At 44.5% G+C, this 22,927-nt stretch overlaps 1 protein-coding gene and 1 pseudogene across 1 annotated transcript; both read left to right on the plus strand.

Annotated features, from left to right (window-relative positions):
• The first annotated feature begins 1,303 nt into the window (after positions 1–1,303).
• LOC123485845 lies at positions 1,304–14,739 on the plus strand (annotated as a pseudogene).
• A 3,279-nt stretch (positions 14,740–18,018) lies between these two features.
• LOC123480973 (UPF0728 protein C10orf53 homolog) lies at positions 18,019–21,076 on the plus strand. The gene is made up of 3 exons (XM_045220999.1): positions 18,019–18,452; positions 18,627–18,746; positions 20,623–21,076. Exons 1-3 carry the CDS (start codon positions 18,359–18,361, stop codon positions 20,685–20,687), a joined length of 279 nt encoding a protein of 92 aa, XP_045076934.1. The 5' UTR covers positions 18,019–18,358; the 3' UTR covers positions 20,688–21,076.
• Positions 21,077–22,927: the final 1,851 nt, after the last annotated feature.

Genomic DNA, 22,927 nt, shown 5'->3' on the forward strand with positions numbered 1-22,927 from the left:
TGTAGTAACTTGCATAAGGCAAGGTAATGCAAGTGCATAGCCATAATTCACAACGATATCTTTCCACTCTTGGCAAAGGGTATGGTACCAGTAATTCTTCTGAGGGGAAAGTCTAATTTTGGTGGCAGGCACAATGACCATCAATCAAGTATTTCCAATATTCATTTCATGATACATTTCTCATCTTATTTTACAGATCTCCAGAGTGGAAATCCCAGAACATTAACCCTCATAAAATCAAATCTACTATATGTGTGTGTATGCTCTGTAGAGGATATCTTTGCACAAGCCATCTTCCTTTTGGGCCAATTTGTCAAGATGACGCAATGTGTGTGGTGCTTGACTGAGCTGACTTTGTACTTTAGGTCCCTCTCTTGGCACTTTTGATAATGGCCGCACCTACATGTGGTTTTGGTGCAGCTGTGTGCTATTGGCTGTTGAAGTGACATGGTGATGGATGTCAGGACAGGATCACGGTCTGACATATCTCAGGCGGTTGGTCGAACACACAGGCTTCTCAGCTCTCTGACCCTCTGGCAAACTTTGAACTCTTCACTCCTCAAGGTTGACATGATCACACACAGCAGGTAAATACGGTCCGCTGCCTCCTTCGGCCACAAGGCTGGGTTAAAGGACTATTGTGAGGTCAGTCCCCAGGGGTCAAGTTTTCTGAAATGTTATGTAGACTTCACCCTATAAGCATGCACGCACACACACGCACAGACGCGCACACACACACACTTGATCTGATTTAAATGTTCTAAAAGGCTGTCCTATAAACCCCAAAACAACTTAGGGGATATGGGGATAGAGCGGCCAGTGTGACATACTATTTGTGGTTCCTGGAATGCATGCAAATGACACATGTGCTTGCTGATGTAGTACTGTGTGTGTTGTGTGATGGAGGGGGGATGTTAAATGACAGGGCTGTAACACCAACATAAACTTTACCTTGGTTTGTCTGCTCCCTTCACTTAGAAGGTTACCTCACATGATGGTCTACAGCAGAGAAGTAAAACAGAGAAAAGGAGTCGGATATTGGTATCTCTCGCCACAAATGGAACTTCCACAAAGGAGTTTGATGCTATGGACTTTCTCTTGTGTTCTTCATACAGTGTTGCTATGAATGTCTCATCTAAAGATTCACAATTGTGGAAGTTCCATTTAAATTAAATTAATTCATGAATTTGATGAATTTGATGAAGATAAAGTCTCAAAGTAGCGATTACTGTAAGTGGCCAACTGTCAATGTGATGACACAATGATTATGCACGTAGTTGAATGGAAAAACGATATCCTTATTGTAACGACCTACTGTAGCCTACTTCAGCCGTTGCAGTCTCTTACCTCTCTCTCACTTTGTCACCCCTCCTTGGGTGCTTCTGCTCCTCAAGACTGACTGTATGTTGGAAACGATTAGCCATTCACTCACCCCTCGCTGTCGGTGGAAGGCACATCCTGCACTGTAAAGTTTTGGGCAAAAGTGCAATTTTCTTTCTCAAGGTGCTACACACGAAACAAAACGGATACTTCAAACTGTCTATCGAAGCCCTGTGCGCATTTCTGTCTACGGATTTTACATCGGAATTTCTTGTAACTATTTTATTCTTTGGGGAGTTTGTCATTATAGGACTGTACAACTATGGAGTTATGCGCTGCGTGAGGAGTGGCATTGAGGAGACACCAAAGCCATGGTAAAATGGGATACAGTGAGTCTGGCTCTAAATAAAAGTTACAAGAAATTCTAAGGTGAGATGTTTAACTTTTTCATTTCGGTTCAGGTCATACCATGTTTGATGTGGGTAAAGATGCGTTCATACAGTGTGCACCCTAATTTCGTGCATAGTCTATCCATTTTCTCTACTGTGAAGTATTTTGTCAGAGATCACCTTTTCATTTGTGTTTGGGTACTACTGAAATAGGCCTATAATGAATCTGTAACCCTCGACCAGCTCCAGTGATAGGAACACTTTGTGGTGGATGGATGCGCAGCTGAAGATGGACCGTCCCGCCACGTTCATATTGATTATGTCGGTGCTGATGGTGCCAGTTACAAGTCTCCCCTGCCCGCGCCCGTGTACGTGCCCTCAGGCCACAGAGGTGCACTGCACGTTCCGTTCCCTGCTCACGGTGCCCGCCGGCATACCCAGACAAGTGGAGCGCATGAACCTGGGGTAAGCCTGGTGGATTGGCTTTATTCAATGACCCGCAATGAGACCATAGGCCTAAAAACAGGCATCATACACAATAACTTATACCTTTAGACCTACACTATGTGTAAAATGTGAAATTAATAAAAGTATAAGATTTGTATTTATGCATGTGCATTGTAGGTCAATAAAAATAAACAATAAGCAATCAAATATTCACTTTTCATTAGAGGCCTTTAGAATTGTTTACAGTTCAGTACTTATTCAAATGTGCTGAGCATGTGACTGAAATTAATCTCTGCAACTCACAAGTAAATATGCATAATGCAATATGCCTACAGTAAAGTCTGATCTAATCTTATTATATGCTTATTGTATACCCCATGCTTTTTAATGAGTCATTTCACATATGAGCTTTAGCCATATCTTAAAAAGAACAGAAAGGCCCACCCACTTTATATATTCCCAACTACCACCTTTATTGACAACGTTTTGATCCCAAGGTCTTAAGTTCCATCAGGTTTTTCACCATTTCTTCTTATATAGTCAGAAATGAAGCGCACTTTGCTCCACAAAGAACAGGTCAAGTAAGTTAATAGTCAGTCATGAATTGCTTGTGTCGCTGTTGTTTCCTATAGGTTTAACACCATACACCGTGTGACTCAGACCTCTCTGGCTGGGCTGAGGAAGCTGGAGCTTCTGATGATGCATGGGAATGATCTCCACAACATTCCTAACGGGCCTTTAGGGATCTCATGTCCTTACAGGTACAGTAATAAACAGGAAATGTTGATTAGCATGAAATATCACCTCAGTACCGTATAATAGGATATACAGTATAGAGTTTCCCAAACTCGGTCCTGCACCCTGGGCTGGGTGCCGTTTTGGTTTTTGCCCTAGCACTACACAGCTGATTCAAATAATCAAAGCTTGATGATGAGTTGGTTATTTGAATCAGCTGTGTAGTGCTAGGGCAAAAACCAAAACGTGCACCCACGGGGGGTCCCAGGACCAAGTTTGGGAAACCCTGCTCTATTCTATTAGAATGATAACTCACTCACCTCTGGTGTTCTTCCCCTCAGATGCTGAAGATTAGCTATAACAAACTGAAGGAGATCAACAGACACACTCTCCATGGTCTGTGGTCTCTGACCAGACTACACCTGGACCACAACCGTCTGGAGTTCATTCACCCAGACACCTTCCAGGGCCTCACCTCCCTACGCCTCGTACAGCTGGAGGGGAACAGACTGCAGCAGCTCCACCCCTCTACCTTTTCCACCTTCTCCATGATGGGACACTTCCACGTCTCCACCCTCAGGTGAAGTCTAGCATGATGAACTAACTACAGTACCCATAATTCTTTGGACAATATCTGGTTTTATCTTAGTATCGGGCACTTTCTCAATTCAGCTTTCCTCTATTCTTTGCATCCTCTCTCCTTACCGCCTTCTCAAAACCCATTGGAGAAGAAGGTCAGAGGGGCGGGACCTTATATCTTCTCTAATGTAGTTGAAAATGAGGCAAGGAAATAGGATGTGAGGATTCACGGAAAGAGGAATTGAGATGGAGCCAAGATGTTCCTGAAGCTAATGTTATAATGTCCCTTTTGTCTCCTTATCGATAAATCAGGCACCTGTACCTGTCGGAGAACAGGCTGACCTCACTGCCCCAGAAGCTGCTGGGAGGAATGCCCCAGCTGGAGAACCTCTTCCTGCATGGGAACCCCTGGACATGTGACTGCAGGATGAAGTGGTTCCCCGACTGGGACAAAAACTCACCAGGTAATGTATTTTATTTACTAGCTACTCAGTGAATGTACGTATTCATCAGTGATGACAGATAAATTGGATCAATGCTCAAGCATAATGCAGCTGTCGCTTTACACATTTGTGCCTTGAAAATGTATGTCCAAAACTCGGAATAATGATGTTAACGTTCCTTCTCGTGTTCCTTTCTTCATAGGTGTGCTGAAGTGTAAAAAGGACAGGGCCTACCCAGGAGGTCAGCTCTGCCCTGTGTGTTCCTCCCCAAAGAATTTACGAATGAAAGAAGTCCTGGGCCTGGACAACCTGGTCTGCTCCAGCCCCGTTATCACCTCCCCTGATCGACCTACGACCCCAGAGGACACAGAGACAGAGGTCATGACCCTGGAGGAGTTCAAGGGGCCGTTTGGCAACATTACCCTAGGCCTGACGGACGAGCATGGGAACAAAGTGGATCTGGAGTGCAGCGTCGGGGGAGCCCCGCAGGGAGTCGTCTAAGGTCAGCTGGGAGCAGGTCAACCCTCTGCAGCTGGCCTCTAATGTGAGTGTCTCCGTGGATCTGGAGTGTCCCATCAACAGGGACAATTATGAGAGACTCTGGAGGCTGATCGCCTACTATAGCGACACGCCCGCTCACCTGCGAGAGAGAGATCATGCTGTCTAAGGAGCCAGTGTCCAGCTACAGGTAGGCTGGATTAAGAAACCGCTTTGTAACTGATCATTATGGGCCAAATTCTAACTTCTACTTGAGTAACATTTTGCTTAGTCATGCATTGACATCAATGCAAGTGAACATTTGTGGAAGTTAGGATTTGCCCCTATGTGATTATTATGTGATTTAATATGTTCATTTCAGAGTGGTCCTCAATACAGAGCAGGGGTGTCAAACTCATTTTCCCCACGGGCCGCATTCGGTCTTCACCGAGGTCTGGAGGGCCGCACTTAACATGTATTATATTTCCTCGCCATCAAAATGTGTAAAAAATAGTCTTCACTCTATTTTTCAATGCTCCCTGACTGTCTAGCTTTCGTTTCCATGACAGTTAGCTAGCTGGACAGAGTGACGTGACTGTAAGTGTAGGTCCATTATCATTTCTACACAGTCTCGATTTGGTTTTAGTAATTTCAATGTTGATTGAGCGTTTTTCCCACAAAAATAAAAATGTTAATAATAATCAAACCACCCCGGATTGAATGGGCCTTGAGTTCAACACATGATATAGAGCATCTAATTTCATATTATTATGTTATGTTTTGTTATGTTATCTTATGTTATGTGTTATATCTTTCTAATAAACTCAAACTTCTTGACCTCCAGGTACAGGCAGGACCTGAGAGAGAGACGCGCTGTACTATACAGGGTCAAGGCTGACATGGTAGCTCAACCATCCTGGCTGATGCAGAGCTCTGTGGACCTGCAGCTGAACAGGCCCCAGTCCACTGGGAAGAGCGTCAAGCTGATCCTCAGCACCCGCCTCACACAGACCGTGGACCTCGAGCTGGAGCGCAGACACCGCAGGACATGGGTCATGATAGAGAACACAAACACTACCAGGACGGTGCTGAGTGTTGTAGTGGGCAGCCCTGCTGTAATGGACTGTAACGTGTTGAGCTCAGGAGACACGGTGGTTCGCTGGATGCTGCCAGACGGGAACCAGCTGGAGGCACCGTACAGCAGCCCAGACAATAGGGTGTCAGTGTCGAGCACCGGTAGGTTGGATATTAAAGCTGTAGGACACTCAGACTCAGGGATATATTACTGTATCGCCCAGGTCTCTGACGACCTCAGTGTCCTCCCTTTCCGCCTGGCGGTCGAGGAGTCCTCCAGTCCTCCCCCTCTTGGAGGGGATGAGACGGCGCCTACCCCCGTAGAGGGGTTCACCGGTGTCCCTCTCACCCTGAACTGTGTTGTGTCTGGCTCTCCTGACCCTGAGATTAACTGGATGCTTCCTGACAGCAACATAGTGAGTCACAGAGCCAACTCTTCTAGAGCTCTAGTGTATTCCAACGGAACTCTGAGAGTGCCAGAGAGTCGACTGACAGACAGTGGATATTATAAGTGTGTGGCGATGAACCAGCATGGTGTGTATTCCCTGGCTACTAAGGTAACTCTCACCAGGCAGTTAGGAGCAGAGATACGACCACTGAGGAGAATGAGGCCACAGTCTGCTTCAGGGGTCAACACCAGGGTCAAAGCCCCCATGGAGGACACTGAGGAGGCATCAGGGGACGATGAGGACACACAGGAGGAAGTCCCCTCCTCGTCTTCCTCCTCATCCTCATCCCCGAAACGTGTGGAGCTCATGAATCGGCGGAGAGGTCAAAGTTCAAACAGGGGTGGTGGACATCCATTTAGAAAGACATGGAGACGACCTGCTGTACCTAGAAAACCAACCACGGCAGGGACAAATTATAAAGACAAGAAAAACACAGTGGAGACGAGAAGGAGGATTAACGTGGCAAACAAAAATATAGACCCAGAGAAGTGGGCGGACATTTTGGCCAAAATCCGTGACAAGAACGGACAGGGTAACACTAACATAACACCCAGCTCAACTCACCTCACCACAAAGAAGAAGCAGGAGTCAACGACAACAGCCAAAGCTAAGCAGACAGAGTCTCCGGACAACATAGAGGGATCAACAGTAGACCTACATGAGGAAGAGGAGGAGGAGCTAAACACACCCACTACTATACCGCATACACCCACTCGACACACTACTTACACCACAGACTCAGACGCCGATACAGCCACAAATCGTGCACATTTCACGCAGCCGGTCACAGAGCCTGTCACATCTGTTCCCCAGCAGCTCAGTAACACTGTCACACACACAGAGACGCAAGGCAGGCACACAGTCGCACACACACACTCCCAGACCCTGGGCCAGCTGCATATGAACGTCTGGACCAGTTCTTCATACGACGATTCTTTACAAGGAGAAAATCAAAGCACCACCACCACCGCTATGACTACAGATGGTGATACGGTTACAAAGTCTGATATCTCACCCACGTCTGAGTATAATCAGGGGGCGGAAGACGCTAACGAACCCAGTGTTGTTAACAGCTATAATGAAGGAGGTGATGCATATTTAGACAGAGCTGAACTTGACCCATCAATCACCACCACCACAGTTAGAGGGTACTCTGAATCGGAAACAGAGAGAGATGAATTTGATCACTCTTTCACTGAGACTGAGAGCACAACAGCTAAACTAGACACACATACTCAGCTAAAGCAGCATACAACGTCTAATATAACCCATCTTCCACTCACCACACCCTCTCCCACAACCGAGCTCACTTCAGCTGTGAATATGAGGAAGGAAACTCCAGGTGAGGTGTATACTCGACTCAGAAACCAGAACTCCAGGAGGAGGAATGGGGGTGGGGGCAGGAGAAGACGGCCCAATACAGGTAGAAAGAAGCCAAAGCCTGAGAATCCATTGAGAAGTGATTTTACATCTACAGCCATACCTAAGTACACCCTCCCAACAACTACCAAGGCAACCACTGCCACATGGACTAAAATAGAAACATCCGACAAGTCCAAAAGCATGACGGCCAGGTTTAATACCGCAGTTCCATCGACGGGAAGCCAAGCAACGTCATCAGGCAGAGTGAGTCACCAAGAGAACACAGGAGTCTCTTTATACGACGACAGGATTGACCCTTCAGTGAAACCTACAACACGCTCCAAGACAAAGGACACCCTTTCACCACACGCCAAACCACTGTCCAGGAGCACAACTGCCCCAACGGCGTCTCCTACAACCTCTATAACAGAAACATATAAACAAACATCCCAGAACAGCCATCACATAACAGCCCCAGCCCCAGAAGGAGCCTCTCAGACTCCAAACACTCAGAGCCCAGTCCCAGAGCGCTCGAATGTGCCCACAGCAGCCAGTCAGGGGAAATTTACAAGCATCCCCATTCCTGCAGTTCCTGCAGAGACAACACAAAGGGGAGGCAGCGTTACTGTAGACCTTCGCCTGTTCCAAGTCCTGACAAGTCCCCGGAGAATCCCCACACTGACCGGGAGTGCTACCAGATGGACAGCTCAACACACCAGACTATCGAGATACAACTGGTACTACTGAGGTTAAAAAGGTGCCGGTCAAAGAGATTGACAGCGTGTCTCCATCTATCCGCCATGAAATAACCAGAGCACACGGCACAACACACGCCCCGGGTACCTCAACAAAAGAGTCCTTTCATGAGGAGGCAGGACATGAGAGGGCTCGGGTTAGCACCACTGAAAGGCTGGTGACATCTGAAAGCTCTTATCACGGATCTGGTCCCGCTAAAACAGTCACTGTTAAGCCCGGAACAATCTTTGATGGGCGCTATAACATCAGAGAAAGCACTTCCACCACAGGCAAAGACCGAACACCAGTGGAAAATGTTGCAGTTTCTGTTGCTGCTAATACAACAAAGGATGTTACTCCAACTATGACACCTGTCACCTCCACATCAGTTAGGACATCCGTAGTATTCCCCTCTAGGGTGAGGCCTCAGATCCCTGTACTAAACACTCCATCCACTAGGTCAGGACCCAACCTTCATCCAGAACAGGGGAGGCTCCCTCCAACTCCAACCACATCCCAGACAGTCACAGAGAGAGAGTCCTCATCTCTCAACCCGACCAGAGGAACAACCCTATCCTCAACAGAGGAGACTCCATCCTAATCACCAGATCTGACCCCAACAGACCACCACCCGACTCCACACCACTACTAAACTAGAGTCAACTGACATCAAGCCTGAGCCAGTCACCGGTGTTAAACCAACCACCACAGAACCCAGAACACCCCACAGGACAGTCACAAACACAAACACCCAGACGGTTAAACAGACGACCACTACAACCACTCTCGCTCCCACCACCACAAAGCGCATTTCTCAGACTTCATCAGTGTCTTCATCGAGGCCTCAGAGTCCGTCCAGGGGGGGCCAGAGGACAGAGACCCCCACCCAGACACAAGGGGTATCAGGTGGGGTGTCGGGAGGGGGTCAGAGACCCTCCGTACCAGGGCCTGATGTAAGAGGGAAGCCCCAGATCACCAATGTGGATGTGCAGACAGTGACAGTGAATGCAGAGATGGATGCACAGCTACCCTGTGTGGCTGTAGGGGAGCCCAAACCCTTCCTCTCCTGGACTAGAGTCTCCACTGGTATGTATAACAGTACTTCCTTTTCTGTTCTCCTCTCATCATAGAAGATCCTCCTTCACCCTCTGTTACAAAATCATACAACTGTATGTAAGCCTGTTAATGTAAGAAAAAAGGAGAACCCTATTTTTAACGATATAAGCTATGCTCCATTCCTATGTGTTTCAACAGACAACATGTCTTTAAACGTATATTATTTTCATTCATGCAGGAGCCACATTAGCCCAGAACACTCGGGTCCAGAGGTTCGAGGTGCATCTCAACGGCACGTTTATCATCCGTAACACTCCAGCCCCAGGACCGAGGCCAGTACCCTGTATGGTCCAGAACCAGTACGGCGTGGACAAGATGGTGGTCACCCTGATGGTTCTGGCCCAGCATCCCAGAGTGCTCCAGCCGGCTCGCGATGCCACCGTGTACCACGGAGACGGCATCGATCTGGAGTGCCAGGTACAGGGACACCCCATGCCGCGGGTCACCTGGGTGCTGCCTGACAGGGTCCACCTCGCTGCCCCCCCTGCCCAGGGCCCTGCCAACCCAGCCAGTGGCCCCCAGCCCGGCCCTCAGTCTGGCCCCAAGCGTGACCCTCCTCAGTAACGGTACTCTCCGAATAACCCAGGCTAGCTACATAGACAGAGGGATCTATAAATGTGTCGGCAGCAGCGCGGCGGGGGCCGATACAGTTTCTGTCCGTCTCCATGTGGCAGCCTTGCCTCCAGTCATCCAACAACCTCGCTTATGAGAACATGTCCTCCCCGAGGGCAGCACAGCCTACATCCACTGCACCGCCAAAGGAGCCCCTACGCCCATCATCCGCGGTCCACGCCCGACGGAGTCCAGCTCAGCCACACAGTTTGTCAACGGACGTAATTTCTTGCTTCCCAACGGGACCCTGTACGTCCGTGGGCTAGGCCAAGACGACGCGGGGAGATATGAGTGTGTGGCCAGTAATGCGGTAGGAGCCTCCAGGAGAACCAGTATTCTGACAGTACTGAGGCTCCCATCCTCCACCAAGGCCAGGATTACCTCCTCGTCTCCCCAGAGGACTGACGTGGTCTAGGGGGGGGGCTGTTGAGGCTCGACTGCATCGCCACAGGAAAGCCAGAGCCCAGGATCGTCTGGAGGACTCCTCTAAGAAACTAGTGGATTCCCAGTACAGGTATGCATTTCTGGCATCTTTTTCACTCACTGTCTAATATGCCCTTCAGACCGTTGTCTGTATGTATAGTGCCTTCAGAAAGTATTCATACCTTTGACTTTTTCCACATTTTGTTGTGTTACAGCCTGAATTTAAAATTGATTAAATTGAGATTTTGTGTCACTGGCCTACACATAATACCCCATTATCTCAAAGTGGAATTATGTTTTTAGAAATCTTTACAAATTGATTAAAAATGAAACGCTGAAGTATTCAACCCCTTTGTTATGGCAAGCCTAAATAAGTTCAGGAGTAAAAATGTGCTTAACAAGTCACATATGTTCCATGGACTGTGTGCAATAATAGTGTTTAACATGATTTTTGAATGACTACCTCATCTTTGTACCCCTACAAATATAATTATCTGTAAGGTCCCTCAGTCGAGCAAATGAATTTCAAACACGGATTCAATCACAAAGACCAGGAGGTTATCCAATGCCTCGCAAAGAAAGGCATCTATTGGTAGATGGGTAAACATTTAAAAGCAGACATTGAATATCCCTTTGAGCATGGTGAAGGTATTAATTATACTTTGGATGTTGTATCAATACACCCATTCACTACAAAGATACAGGCATCCTTCCTGCCAGAGAGGAAGGAAACCGCTCAGGGATTTCACCACGAGGCCAATGGTGACTTTAAAACAGTTACAGAGTTTAATGGCTGTGATAGGAGAAAACTGAGGATGGATCAACAACATTGTAGTTACTCCACAATAGTAACCTAAATGACAGAGTGAAAAGAAGGAAGCCTGTATATAATTAAAATATTCCAAAACATGCATTCTGTTTGCAATAAGGCACTAAAGTAAAACTAAAAAATGTGGCAAAGAAATTAACTTTTGTCCTGGATACAAAGTGTTGTGTTTGGGGCAAATCCAACACAACACATCACTGAGTACCACTCTTCATATTGTCAAGCAGACTGGATTTTTTAGGTGGCTGCATCATGTTATGGGTATGCTTGTCATTGGCAAGGGAGTTTTTTTGGATAAAAAGAAACAGAATAGAGATAAGCACAGGCAAAATCCTAAAGGAAAACCTGGTTCAGTCTGCTTTCCAACAGACACTGGGAGTCAAGTTCACCTTTCAGTAGGACAATAACCTAAAACACAAGGCCAAATATACACTGGAGTTGCTTACCAAGACAACATTGAATGTTCCTGAGTGACTTAGTTACAGTTTTGACTTAAATCGGCTTGAACATCTATGGCAAGACTCTGAAAATGTCTGTCGAGCAATGATCAACAACCAACTTGACAGACTTTTTTAAAATAATAATGTGCAAATATTGTATAATCCAGGTGTGCAAAACTCTTAGAGACTTACCCAGAAAGACTCACAGCCGAATCGCTGCCAAAGGTGATTCTAACATGTATTGACTCAAAGGTGTGAATAGATATTTCTGTATTTCATTTTCAATATATTATCAAACATTTCTAAAAACCTATTTTCACTTTGTCATTATGGTGTATCGTGGTGTAGATGAGTGAGAAAAAATATACATTTAATCCATTTTGAATTCAGGCTGTAACACAACAAAATGTGGAATAAGTCAAGGGGTATGAATACTTTCTGAAGGCACTGTATATCAACTATCATCATAAGATGCTATCATGAATGAGAAGGTTTACTGTGAAATCATACAGGCACATTTTCTTTTCCCTAAAGGTTAGCTGAAAAACCATAAAAGAAAGACCTAAGATGGTTCCTATTCACAAACAATAACAACTTGTTTTTGTTGGGGGGGGTTTTCAGCTTCGACCCCAGGATAAAGGTGTTCACCAACGGTTCTCTGGCCATCCAGGCCATGACAGAGAAAGACGATGGGGACTACCTGTGTGTGGCCCGAAACAAGATGGGGAACTCGACTACATGCTACTGAGGGTTAACGTGCTGACCAAGCCGGCCAAGATTGAGCAGAAGCAGCTGCTGGCCAGTCAGAAGGTCTGTCTTTTGTCTTAGTTTTCTTTATGTAAATAATGGAGCGTCCCAAATGGCACCCTATTCCCTGTATAGTGCACTACTTTTGACCAGAGCCCTATGGGCCTTTGTCAAAAATAGTGCACTATATAGGGGTTAGGGTGCCATATGGGGCACACTCGTGGTGTTTTTAATGTGATGTTTTAATGTGTTATGTCATGCATATTTTTCGGTTGATTTTCTGTCTAATGTAATAATAATAATAATAATAATAATACAAAATTAATTGTAAAGTGGTTGTCCCACTGGCTATCATAAGGTGAATGCACCAATTTGTAAGTCGCTCTGGATAAGAGCATCTGCTAAATGACGTAAATGTAATGTATGATTGGATAGATAATACATCTTTTTGAATTGGAATTTGAAGGTGATGTATGGAGGAGACCTGAAGGTGGATTGTGTAGCATCTGGCCTCCCCAACCCTGAGATCCGCTGGGCTCTGCCGGACGGCACCATGATCAACACACTCAAACAGACGGATAGTAGGGTTAGAGGTGGGCGCATCCGCAGGTACATGGTGTTTGTTGAATCACATCAACTTTACACATACCGTAATATGTTATTGAATCACATTAACTGCACAGTCGATAAGAATAATAACACTATTTTCAAACAGTCACCCAACCCTCCCACCCCCAGATATGTGGTGTTCGACAACGGGGACGCTATACGCCAACGACGTGGGGATGAGAGAGGAAGGAGACTATACCTGCTACGCTGAGAACCAGATAGGGAAGGATGAGATGAAGGTTCACGTCAAGGTCGTGGCGGACCCTCCGATCATCAGAGACAAAACGCAAAGCCCTGAAGTCATCAGGGTTCTCTATGGGGAGACCGTGTCACTGAAGTGCACCTCCAAGGGAGAGCCGACCCCAGTCATCACATGGCTCTCCCCTACTAACCGGGCCATTGCCTCCTCCTCCGATAAGTACCAGGTCCATAATGATGGTACATTAGTGGTCCAAAAGGCTCAACGCTTTGATGCTGGTAACTACACCTGCACATCTAGAAACAGTGCCGGCCAGGACCACAAAGTCACCAGGGTGGACGTCCTTGTGACGCCGCCAACCATAAACGGACTGAGAGGTATGGTCAACACTAGAGTGACGGCTATAAGGGACCAGCGCACCATGCTGGCCTGCGAGGCCGTGGGGACACCCATCCCCCGGGTCACGTGGGTATTACCAGAGAACATCATCCTCCCGGCGCCGTACTACGGCAGCAGAATGACGGTGCATCGTAATGGTACATTGGATATACGTTCGCCGAAGGGGACCGACTGCTCAGCTGACCTGCATTGCACGCAATGAGGGTGGGGAGGCCAGGCTGATGGTCCACCTGGAGGTTAGAGAGATGGTAGAGACGCCGCAGCTCAGAGGACCCAAAACAGAGAGCCTCTCTCTAACGGTGGGCGGTACCATGACCCTGAACTGCTCCTTTGAAGGAGGCCCAGCACCCCCAACGGTAACATGGATCCTCCCTAATGGTTCCCCCTCATGAGCGGTGCCCAGTTGTCCAAGTTCTTCCACCGACCTGACGGCTCCTTGGTCATCACTAACCCCTCTGTCTCTGAGAGTGGTATGTACCGCTGCCTGGTGAGGAATGGCCGGGTTAGTGGAACGTACCATTACTCTAGCCCCGGAGAGGAAACCAGAGATCAATAACCGCTACAACTCCCCCATCAGTATTATGAATGGGGAGAGCCTCCAACTCCACTGTCTCTCCACGGGGGACCCCTCCGGCTGACTTGGACCCTGCCCAGTGGGGTGGTCCTGGGGCGGCCACAGAGAGCCGGTCGCTACGCCTGTCCTGGCCAATGGAACACTTCGCCATCCAGCAGGCGTCCGTCTACGACCGCGGCTCCTACGTCTGCCGAGCGGCCAACGAGTACGGCAGCGCCCTGCTCTCCGTGCCTGTCATCATCATCGCGTACCTGCCTCGCATCACCAACGGCCCTCCTCCCGTGATGTACGCCGCCGCGGCGTGGCGGTCCAGCTGAACTGTGTTGCCACAGGGATCCCCCGAGCTGAGATTGCCTGGGAGACGACGGACAGAGACGCGGCTAGTGGTCAGCGCCAGCCACGCCTCTTTGGCAACAAGTACCTCCACCCACAAGGCTCTCTCATCATCCAGAACCCCACACAGAGAGACCAGGGGCTTCTACAAATGCACCGCCAGGAACGTAATAGGGGTTGATACTAAAGTAACCTATCTACATGTGGTCTGATTAGCCTTAGACAAATAGGATTTTCATCATATGCCCAAGAAACTGCCAAAGGAGCTGAGCACAGCCAATGCTTTCATCCATTCACATGATGTTGGAGAGACTTTTAATCACTGTCAATGCAAGTAAAGATACATTTTCGAATCGGTAGCTAAACAACCGTGCTACTGTGTATGCAGTATCTGTTCTGTATGTGTCCTGTGCCGTCATTCAAGCCCATGTTTCAGCTGCATTTCAAAAACCATTTTTGTGACAAAGCCATTTTTCACTCATCAAAAACACTTTGGTATGAAGGACTTTAATGGAGAGCAAAAACTGTAGTACTATTATTTGTAGCATTTATACAGACTGTATATGAGAGCATATTACTTTTCATGTAGGTTGCTTCTCTTTTCCATCTCCTGCGCTGACAATGACAATTTATGTCAAACTGTGTAGATAAGCATAGCTAAATATCTTTTATGTTCGATCGATGAAAATATTCTAAATTATATGCTGTTGATACAGAAAATATCCAACATTGCTGAGATGAGGACGATTTCAGGGGCCTAAGCAACAATGGTTGGTGTAACAATTATGAATAACCATCCATATCATCTTACAAACCATCCATATCATCTTACTATCTTAATCAAAAGTATTTTTAAGGACTTGTAACCCTGCTATTTACAGGAGCGACTCACACATTACCGTAACTGTGATTATTGTACATGCAATATGGTTTAGATCTGCTTGCAACCCTCATAAGTGTCAACATCAGCTCATCAAATAATACTAATATGTTTTAACATGTCCTCATTATTAAATTATTTGTCTTTAAAAGACTGATGTATAGGAATTGTAAAAATGTTGAATAAAGAGAAGCTCAAAATCCATCGTCATCTTGTAGAATATGATTTATATTTTTAAAAAATTGTGGGGGGGGTTGATCAGCTTTAATATTGCAGATAGATTGTAACTTCCATCAATAGAATTGTCTGCATCACTTCCAATCCCCCATATGTTTTTTTCCCCGAATATATATATATATATATATATATATATATATATATACACATATACATACTTATATACGTTTGAGAAAAGACTATGGATGCATCCCAAATAGGAAATAGGGTGCCATTTAGGATGCATCCATAGTCTATGGGCCCTGGTCAAAGTAATGCACTACAAAGGGTATAGGGTGCAATTTGGGACGGGGTAAGAACTTCGAACTAGGTCAGCAGGACAGATTAGGGAGCCGTCTTCCAAGAGTAAACATTTTCAAACATAGCTCTGGGAATTATTATACAGTCATGGTCCCTCTTTTGCTAAAAGGAGAACCACCTGGTTGTGTGGGGGAAATCCCCTATTAGTTCACTGGTTTCCCTCTGAAAGAATTACAGATTTAACTATACAGACTTTAATTGTAATCGGCTTTCATGATTTATGAAATCCACTCACAACTTGAATTGGTGCAGTACCACTGTGAGAGGGATGACATAGAACATGTGTTTCTTTGACTATTGATGGACCTGCTCTTCAGTAAATGGCCCGCATTAAATTGGCTGTTGAGCCCGAATAATAAATCTTCCCTCTTTGTTTCAAATAATCAAAGAAATAAAGGCTTTAGCTATCTCTCACTGACCCAAGCCCAGGTCAAACACAGAGCAGAAACAACCTAGGGCCGCTTGCTCACATCTTGGACACACCTGTGGTCCTGTCTCTGCCAGTAATATAGTGATGAAGTCGTCCATTTGCCATTACAGTACCTTATTGTCATCAGCACTAAGTACTGCAGTCTTGCCTTGTTTACAGTGTTTATATGACAATGTCTTTCCATCTCCACCAGAGAGAGAGAGAGAGAGAGAGAGAGAGAGAGAGAGAGAGAGAGAGAGAGAGAGAGAGAGAGAGAGAGAGAGAGAGAGAGAGAGAGAGAGAGAGAGAGAGAGAGAGAGAGAGAGAGAGAGAGAGAGAGAGAGAGAGAGAGAGAGAGAGAGAGAGAGAGAGAGAGAGAGAGAGAGAGAGAGAGAGAGAGAGAGAGAGAGAGAGAGAGAGAGAGAGAGAGAGAGAGAGAGAGAGAGAGAGAGAGAGAGAGAGAGAGATCATTGGTATTCCAGAGGCAGCTTTTACCCAGATGATGTTGATGCTACAGAATCAAGTGGATGGTGATTGGGGAAGGTCTAGGACTTTCCATTATCTGATTAAACACTAAAGATGTGGAGCACATTGTGGAAAGATTTTGGAGATTAACAGGGTTGAGTGAGGAAATTACGTTTCACTTTTAATAGGTTTATTTACCTGCACTTCCCTATACTTATCAAGAAAATATTTATTACATACAAGTGATTTTAGAGAATGAATAGGGAAGACTAGTGTTAGAGGTTCCTAAATCTGATTGACAAAATCAGAAACATATTTACAAAACATGGTCGTTTTGCTGTGTTGTGATTGTACAATCATAAATGTGATATGTAACTCTGTGTTGTTATTTTTATCGCACTGCTTTGCTTTATCTTGGCCAGGTCGCAGTTGTAAATGAGAACTTGTTCTCAACTGGCTTACCTGGTTAAATAAAGGTAAAAAAAAAAATAATAATCTAAAAAAACTTCATTTTAAAGAGATTCCGTGATAGTCTGTGTTCAGAACAACTCTAATCACAGGAGACAATCACCCTCAGTCTCCTGTGTTCTAGAGTCATGGGAGCAGAATAGAGGCCATTTGGAACAGGCTGTGAATGCTAAATTCCACAATGATGAAAGCTGGAGTGTACCAAAACCCTCTTCCTCCCTGTGGTCTCTTAGATGTTGACAAATGCTGTTAGATGTAATGGTCTGTTCAGACACTGCGTGACTTTGCTAATTCATAAAATCAAGCCAAAAGACTCCAATTACATGGTATTCAATCAATTCAATCTCAGGACGAGCAGCATCCCTCAAAAGTTTTCTCAGTTGCCTGCCTCACCCACAGACTAACCCAAAGTCAACTCAAAAGACTGCCTGGGCGGTGATGTCATTTGCTCCTATGGCTAGAGCAGGAGGTGTTTGGGAGTGTGGTGTGTTCCATGTTGAGGTGTGACCAGAGCACATTTATAACTTAACAGTGTCTGAGCTTGCAGGATAACATATGGCCCATAGATTACTGTAGTAACACAGGGAAAAGTAGCACCTGTAAATGCACAAACCTCTTGAGTGTAAAATGTAATCCTTTTACCATACATAGGAAACAATGACTGGGGAATAACTGCTATCGCTTTGTTGAGTGCAGGCTAGTTTCAACAGTGCAAACTGAATAGCCACCACAACAGTACAATGGCTGGCAGCCAGATGTTGCCAATGACTTAACGTAATTTATCCAAATTGAAATGTTTAACCAAAGACTCAGTAAAGGATCTTTCAAAAGAGGACAGCAACATCCATATGCTGATTTATTTGTTGATTATGACGTACAGCCACTATGCTGTCATAAATGCGTTAAACTCTGTGGTCGGCGCGTAAAGTAAGCTATGATTTTATAATAACTCATGCTGTATCTTGCAGGTAGCAGGTGTTTTGCCGCGTTCATGTATTAGTCGTATCCATGTGATAGTCGTATCTAGGAAACTCATACATTTCCGACTTACTATCTGGTAGAACGCGGCACGTGTATAATTACAACCACTTATTAATTCTGAAATTTCCGAGTTTCCTAGTTCTGATAGCACGTGAATGCGGCAAACGTTGACCTTCACAGTGACGTCACACCAAACTAGCAAATTACTTCCTTGGAGATGACGGGCGCGCTCCGTCGTTAGGGACACTGCTGTGCGTAATACAGGTCAGCAATTAATCCAGGACATTGAAGAAGTTTAGTTGGTAATAGGTGTTATCAGCAATAGTAACAATGCCTCAAAATGCAATAGTTATCGTGCGCTACGGCCCATATGAATCGTGTGGAATCGTGGACCACAGAACGTTTCGTCTGATTGGCCTCCAAGGTAGATAGAATCCTTGGCTACATGCAAATAATAAACGTGCATATTGCAGTGTCATAAAGTGGCTTGCGTGCATTTATAAAGTGCCTTTTAGTTTTATATAAGTGAGCAATTAGTAGCCTACGTTTAGTTTTCCCGATAATAATAGCAGTTATCCATGTCTTCTAACTCTCCTAGCTGCATTGAAAGAGGATGGACATCAAAGTGTCTTGGAAAAAATGTCTGATTGGAACAAGGTGGAACTTGAGGTCAATGGAGAATGTGTCTACACATGCAGCATAAAACAGCTGGAGTTTGGTAAATTCAATGTAGATACTGTAGCTTACTCTACCAAATTGTACAGAATCTTACCTGTGGTCAATTATGACTAATTTATCGTTTTAACAGAATGAGGTAAGCATACTGTAACTGAATGCACATTGATTTAACCGTTGTCCACTCTGATTGTGACATCATCTGTGAAAAACATCATTCAATAGCAGGGGTTTTCAACCCGGAGTCTGCCCTCCCCCTAGGGGTCCGCGAAAATATATCAAAACAACAACAAAAAAGTGGATTTTTTTTTTTTTTTATGAATATCGCTAGTAACAACAGAATATACACATTTTGAATGACATACCTACAGTTGGAAATAGGAGAATATCTTATTTCTGATGATATCAACTTTATTTATCAAGATATTCTGATGATATCAACTTTATTTATCAACTGCCAATTACAGTTAGGGGAGAACTGGGACTAAAGTAAAACGTTTTGTTTTTGTTTCTAATTACTCAGAGATCGATAGAGCTAGAGACACCATATTGTATGACAAACAACTTTTGTGTCCTCAACCATTAGACACTATAATTTAATTTATATTGTAAATGAGTTGAAATTCAATAGACCGAGAACAGAACTACCGCAATGTTACTTTTGTAACCTGCATGCGGGGCGGGAGTAACACGGCCTTGGGACAGAAGTAACAGCTGGCGAGAAGTGCACAATATTTGTTTCATTTCCATGTTTCTGGTTTGTAATGCTCGTTAATTTCAACAAATGTACCATAATTCTCATGTTTGTGCCGATTTGAATAATTAATGCTATAGGTTCAACATTTGTGAAAAGTAACCATGCGTCAACATTGAAATGTTGCGAAAACACAGTATTTTGCCTTACAATTTTAATCGGAATAAAATGGATCACGTAATAGCTATTTTAAGCATAATTTTCTAGTCTAGTTGTGCTTAGCCCTACCAATCAGCTACGCTTCGGCTGTCCTTGTCATGCGCGCGCCTTGTGTCTTGATAGAAACATGACTTTATTCTTTTCACAAAAGGCAAACTCATCATGCTTATCACATTTCCATGGCTTGATACAAGGTTATTGACCCCCAGAATCATAAAGATATATATTTTTAACCACTAACCTGTCAATAAAAGCTTATGTGAGAAGCTGATCCATCAAGCGAATTGATTAAGGCATAATTCTAATGATGTCATATATAATTTTCAAATATTCAGTCACTTGTTGATATTTTGCTAACATTATAAAAGCTATATGAACTAGAGGAGACAATGACCTGTGCTTAAAAGTTAAAAGTTAATTTTATTTTATTCCAGGTCATCAGTTTACATTGTGTTACTTTCGTCCCACCGGTCTCTCCTGTAACTTCTCCCAGGCTAACACCCAAGACTAGCTAGCATGATAATAGAAACCTATGCTGTCATTTAGTCACTAGATGGGTTAAGAAAATGACACATGCACTACATGACCAAAAGTATGTGGACACCTGTTCGTCGAACATCTCATTCCAAAATCATGGGCATTAATATGGAGTTGGTTCCTCCTTTGCTGCTATAACAGCCTCCACTTTTCTTGGAAGGCTTTCCACTAGATGTTGGAACATTGCTGCGAACACTTGCTTCCATTCAGCCACAAGAGTATTAGTGAGGTTGGGCACTGATGTTGGCCATTTCATCCCAAAGGTGTTCAATGGGGTTGAGGTCAGGGCTGGGAGGGGGTCTCTGGGCAAGAAAAGGTTGAAAACCCCTCTTTTAGAACCCTTCATATGAAGCCATCTTCATAGAGGGCTCTGATTAATCAGATTGTCAAAGTCACTGATTATGAAGTCACAGTAGCATTGAGTACATTGTGTTTATAGCGTAACAGTCCTTTGTTCTACCTTCCACAGGAGGAGATGGGAAACTGGACCCCCTATGCAAGGAGGCCGTCACTGCTGTGCAGAATGCATACTGAGATACACCCACACTCTACCAGGAGATTGGTCAAGGGGATGAATCTATGCTAATCTAATAGTAAATCTGAAGAGAAACACAGCAACAGACACTTCTTTATTTTTTTATGACAAGCATTACAGTACCATACAATAGTATTCTCCAGCATTAAGTCAAGTGTTGTTGTATTTATTGCTACATAATCTCGGGAACCCAGAATCAAATCTGGTGTGTATGCTGGTCATCTCAACAGTCTGTCACAAGAGACTGCAACATGCTAATTGCAACATGTAGTCATTATAGTTTCTTATGGTTTTTATTTGATGGTGATTGACTGTGCTATAGTTACTATATCATTGTTGATATTGCCTCAGACAATTTTGTGTCTGGTCCCTGTCTGAAAACATACATTACAAATCCATAGAATTCCCTTAACCTTTGGCATACTACCATTCTTAGATATGCTTCCTGTGTTCTCTCTCCTCATCAGAATATGATTACTTCTGCAATCCATTCTCAATTAGCCTTATAGGAGGGATTGTGCACTATTAGAATCATACCCTATCGGTCAAACCACAGATGAAATTAGCGGACCAAATTTGCATTGCAAGCAAAACCAAATGGTCATACAACCACTGCCACACAGTCACAGTCTGGTTGCATCCCAAATGGCACCCTATTCTCTATGTAGTGCACTACTTTTGACCAGAGCCCTGGTCAAAAGTAATGCACTATTAACTGACTAGGGTGCCATTTGGGACACCACCTCTGAAGTTAGGCTCAAAGTCAGCTTCAAAGTTAACCACAAACATATGGAGGTGCTTATAGGGGTTCATGGCACTTATCACATTTCATTTCAATGCAATCAAGGCGTCCCACACACACACACAAAACACACACATTTAAATACAGTACGCCTCCTCTAGGCCTACTTGGTTGTCCTCAAATCTTTATTAATGCTTTATTACTAAAAGCAGCCAGCTTGGAGCACTTTCGTTTTGGGAGAATATCAGACAACCAAAAGAACACCTTGTCTCCTGAAAGAGCCAAGAAATGATTACCTCCGTTTCTTCCTGTGAGGCATCAGTGTATGCATCCCAAATGTCACCATATTCACTATATAGTGCACTACTTTTGACCAGAGCCAGTAGAAGTAGTGCACTATATAGGGAATAGGGTGCCATCCGGGACGCTGAGTGTCTAGCACTGAAACGTATTTAAGGGGAGTAAACAAAAGGAAACAAACTGAAATATACTCTAGATTTCGCTCCTCACGCCTCCACCCTCTGAGTTATTTCCTGAAGCTCCTGTTTTAATCGGTGCATGCAGTTTGCTAGAGTTTAAACCTGGGTAGGTGGATAGCACAGTTAATGTAAGCTATGGAATTCTGAGAAAACATCTGGGTGTCAAATAAAAGAGATTGTCAAAGCAAATAGCCTCAGGCAGTAGTGAAATTCTTTAGGAGGGTTATTGTGATGTCAATGCTATTGAATAACTGGTAGAGAATACAGCCAGCTGGCCCCACTTCACTGATTAAAGGTGTGGCTGATTAGTCCATTTAAGTGCAGCCTTAAGTTACGTAAGGCTGCTGCTGTTCTCCAAATGGGAAGATGAAGGACTGGAACGGACTGGACTAGAGAGATAGTGAGCGGGAAGGAGGGCTTGTTACTGTAAGTAGCCTATACGTTTTGGAATAAGTTATTATTCTATTCAGTTTGAGGTTGTATTTAGTCTTTCAGAATAGAGTTAACAGTTCTGTACTGACCTTATATCTCCTTAGCCTCTGTAGGCCTACACAGCCTTTCCCAGACCCTCACAGTGAGGGCTACCATTCTCTCCTAGGACAATAGGGGTGTACAAGCCTATAGATGAATATTGATCCAACAACATCTATGGATAGGATCCCTGAGGCCAATATTATTTATTCTTTCCCTAGTTTCCCTACTCTCTGGAGTCTATGCAAGACTATCATGACCCCTATAGGGCTGTTGGAGTTGATTGTGACTTTAACTTTGACCAGGAAAAGTGCTTTATTTAAAAAGCCACAGTACCCTCTAGTGGCAACATAAAGACAATGTAAAATCTTCCAGATATTTCCAGAATAACATCAAAATAAGGGAATGCATTTAAACTTGGAATTCTAAGACCACATTTTTTATGAAATTGGAATCAAGTTTATATATTTATTTTGTTTTACAGCAAAAGGACACAGAAAACCCTATTAGAGTGGTGGCCTACACTACAGACATAACACACATAAAC

The sequence above is a fragment of the Coregonus clupeaformis genome, chromosome 6, assembly GCF_020615455.1.
Source record: "Coregonus clupeaformis isolate EN_2021a chromosome 6, ASM2061545v1, whole genome shotgun sequence".
Lineage (NCBI taxonomy): Eukaryota > Metazoa > Chordata > Actinopteri > Salmoniformes > Salmonidae > Coregonus > Coregonus clupeaformis.

Excerpts from the sequence above, each read along its gene's own strand:
- LOC123480973 (XM_045220999.1), top strand. The coding sequence starts at position 18,359 with ATGCCTCAAAATGCAATAGTTATCGTGCGCTACGGCCCATATGAATCG. Across the intron at positions 18,453-18,626 it reads TCGTCTGATTGGCCTCCAAG|CTGCATTGAAAGAGGATGGA; the intron begins GTAGATAGAATC and ends TAACTCTCCTAG. Across the intron at positions 18,747-20,622 it reads CATAAAACAGCTGGAGTTTG|GAGGAGATGGGAAACTGGAC; the intron begins GTAAATTCAATG and ends TACCTTCCACAG.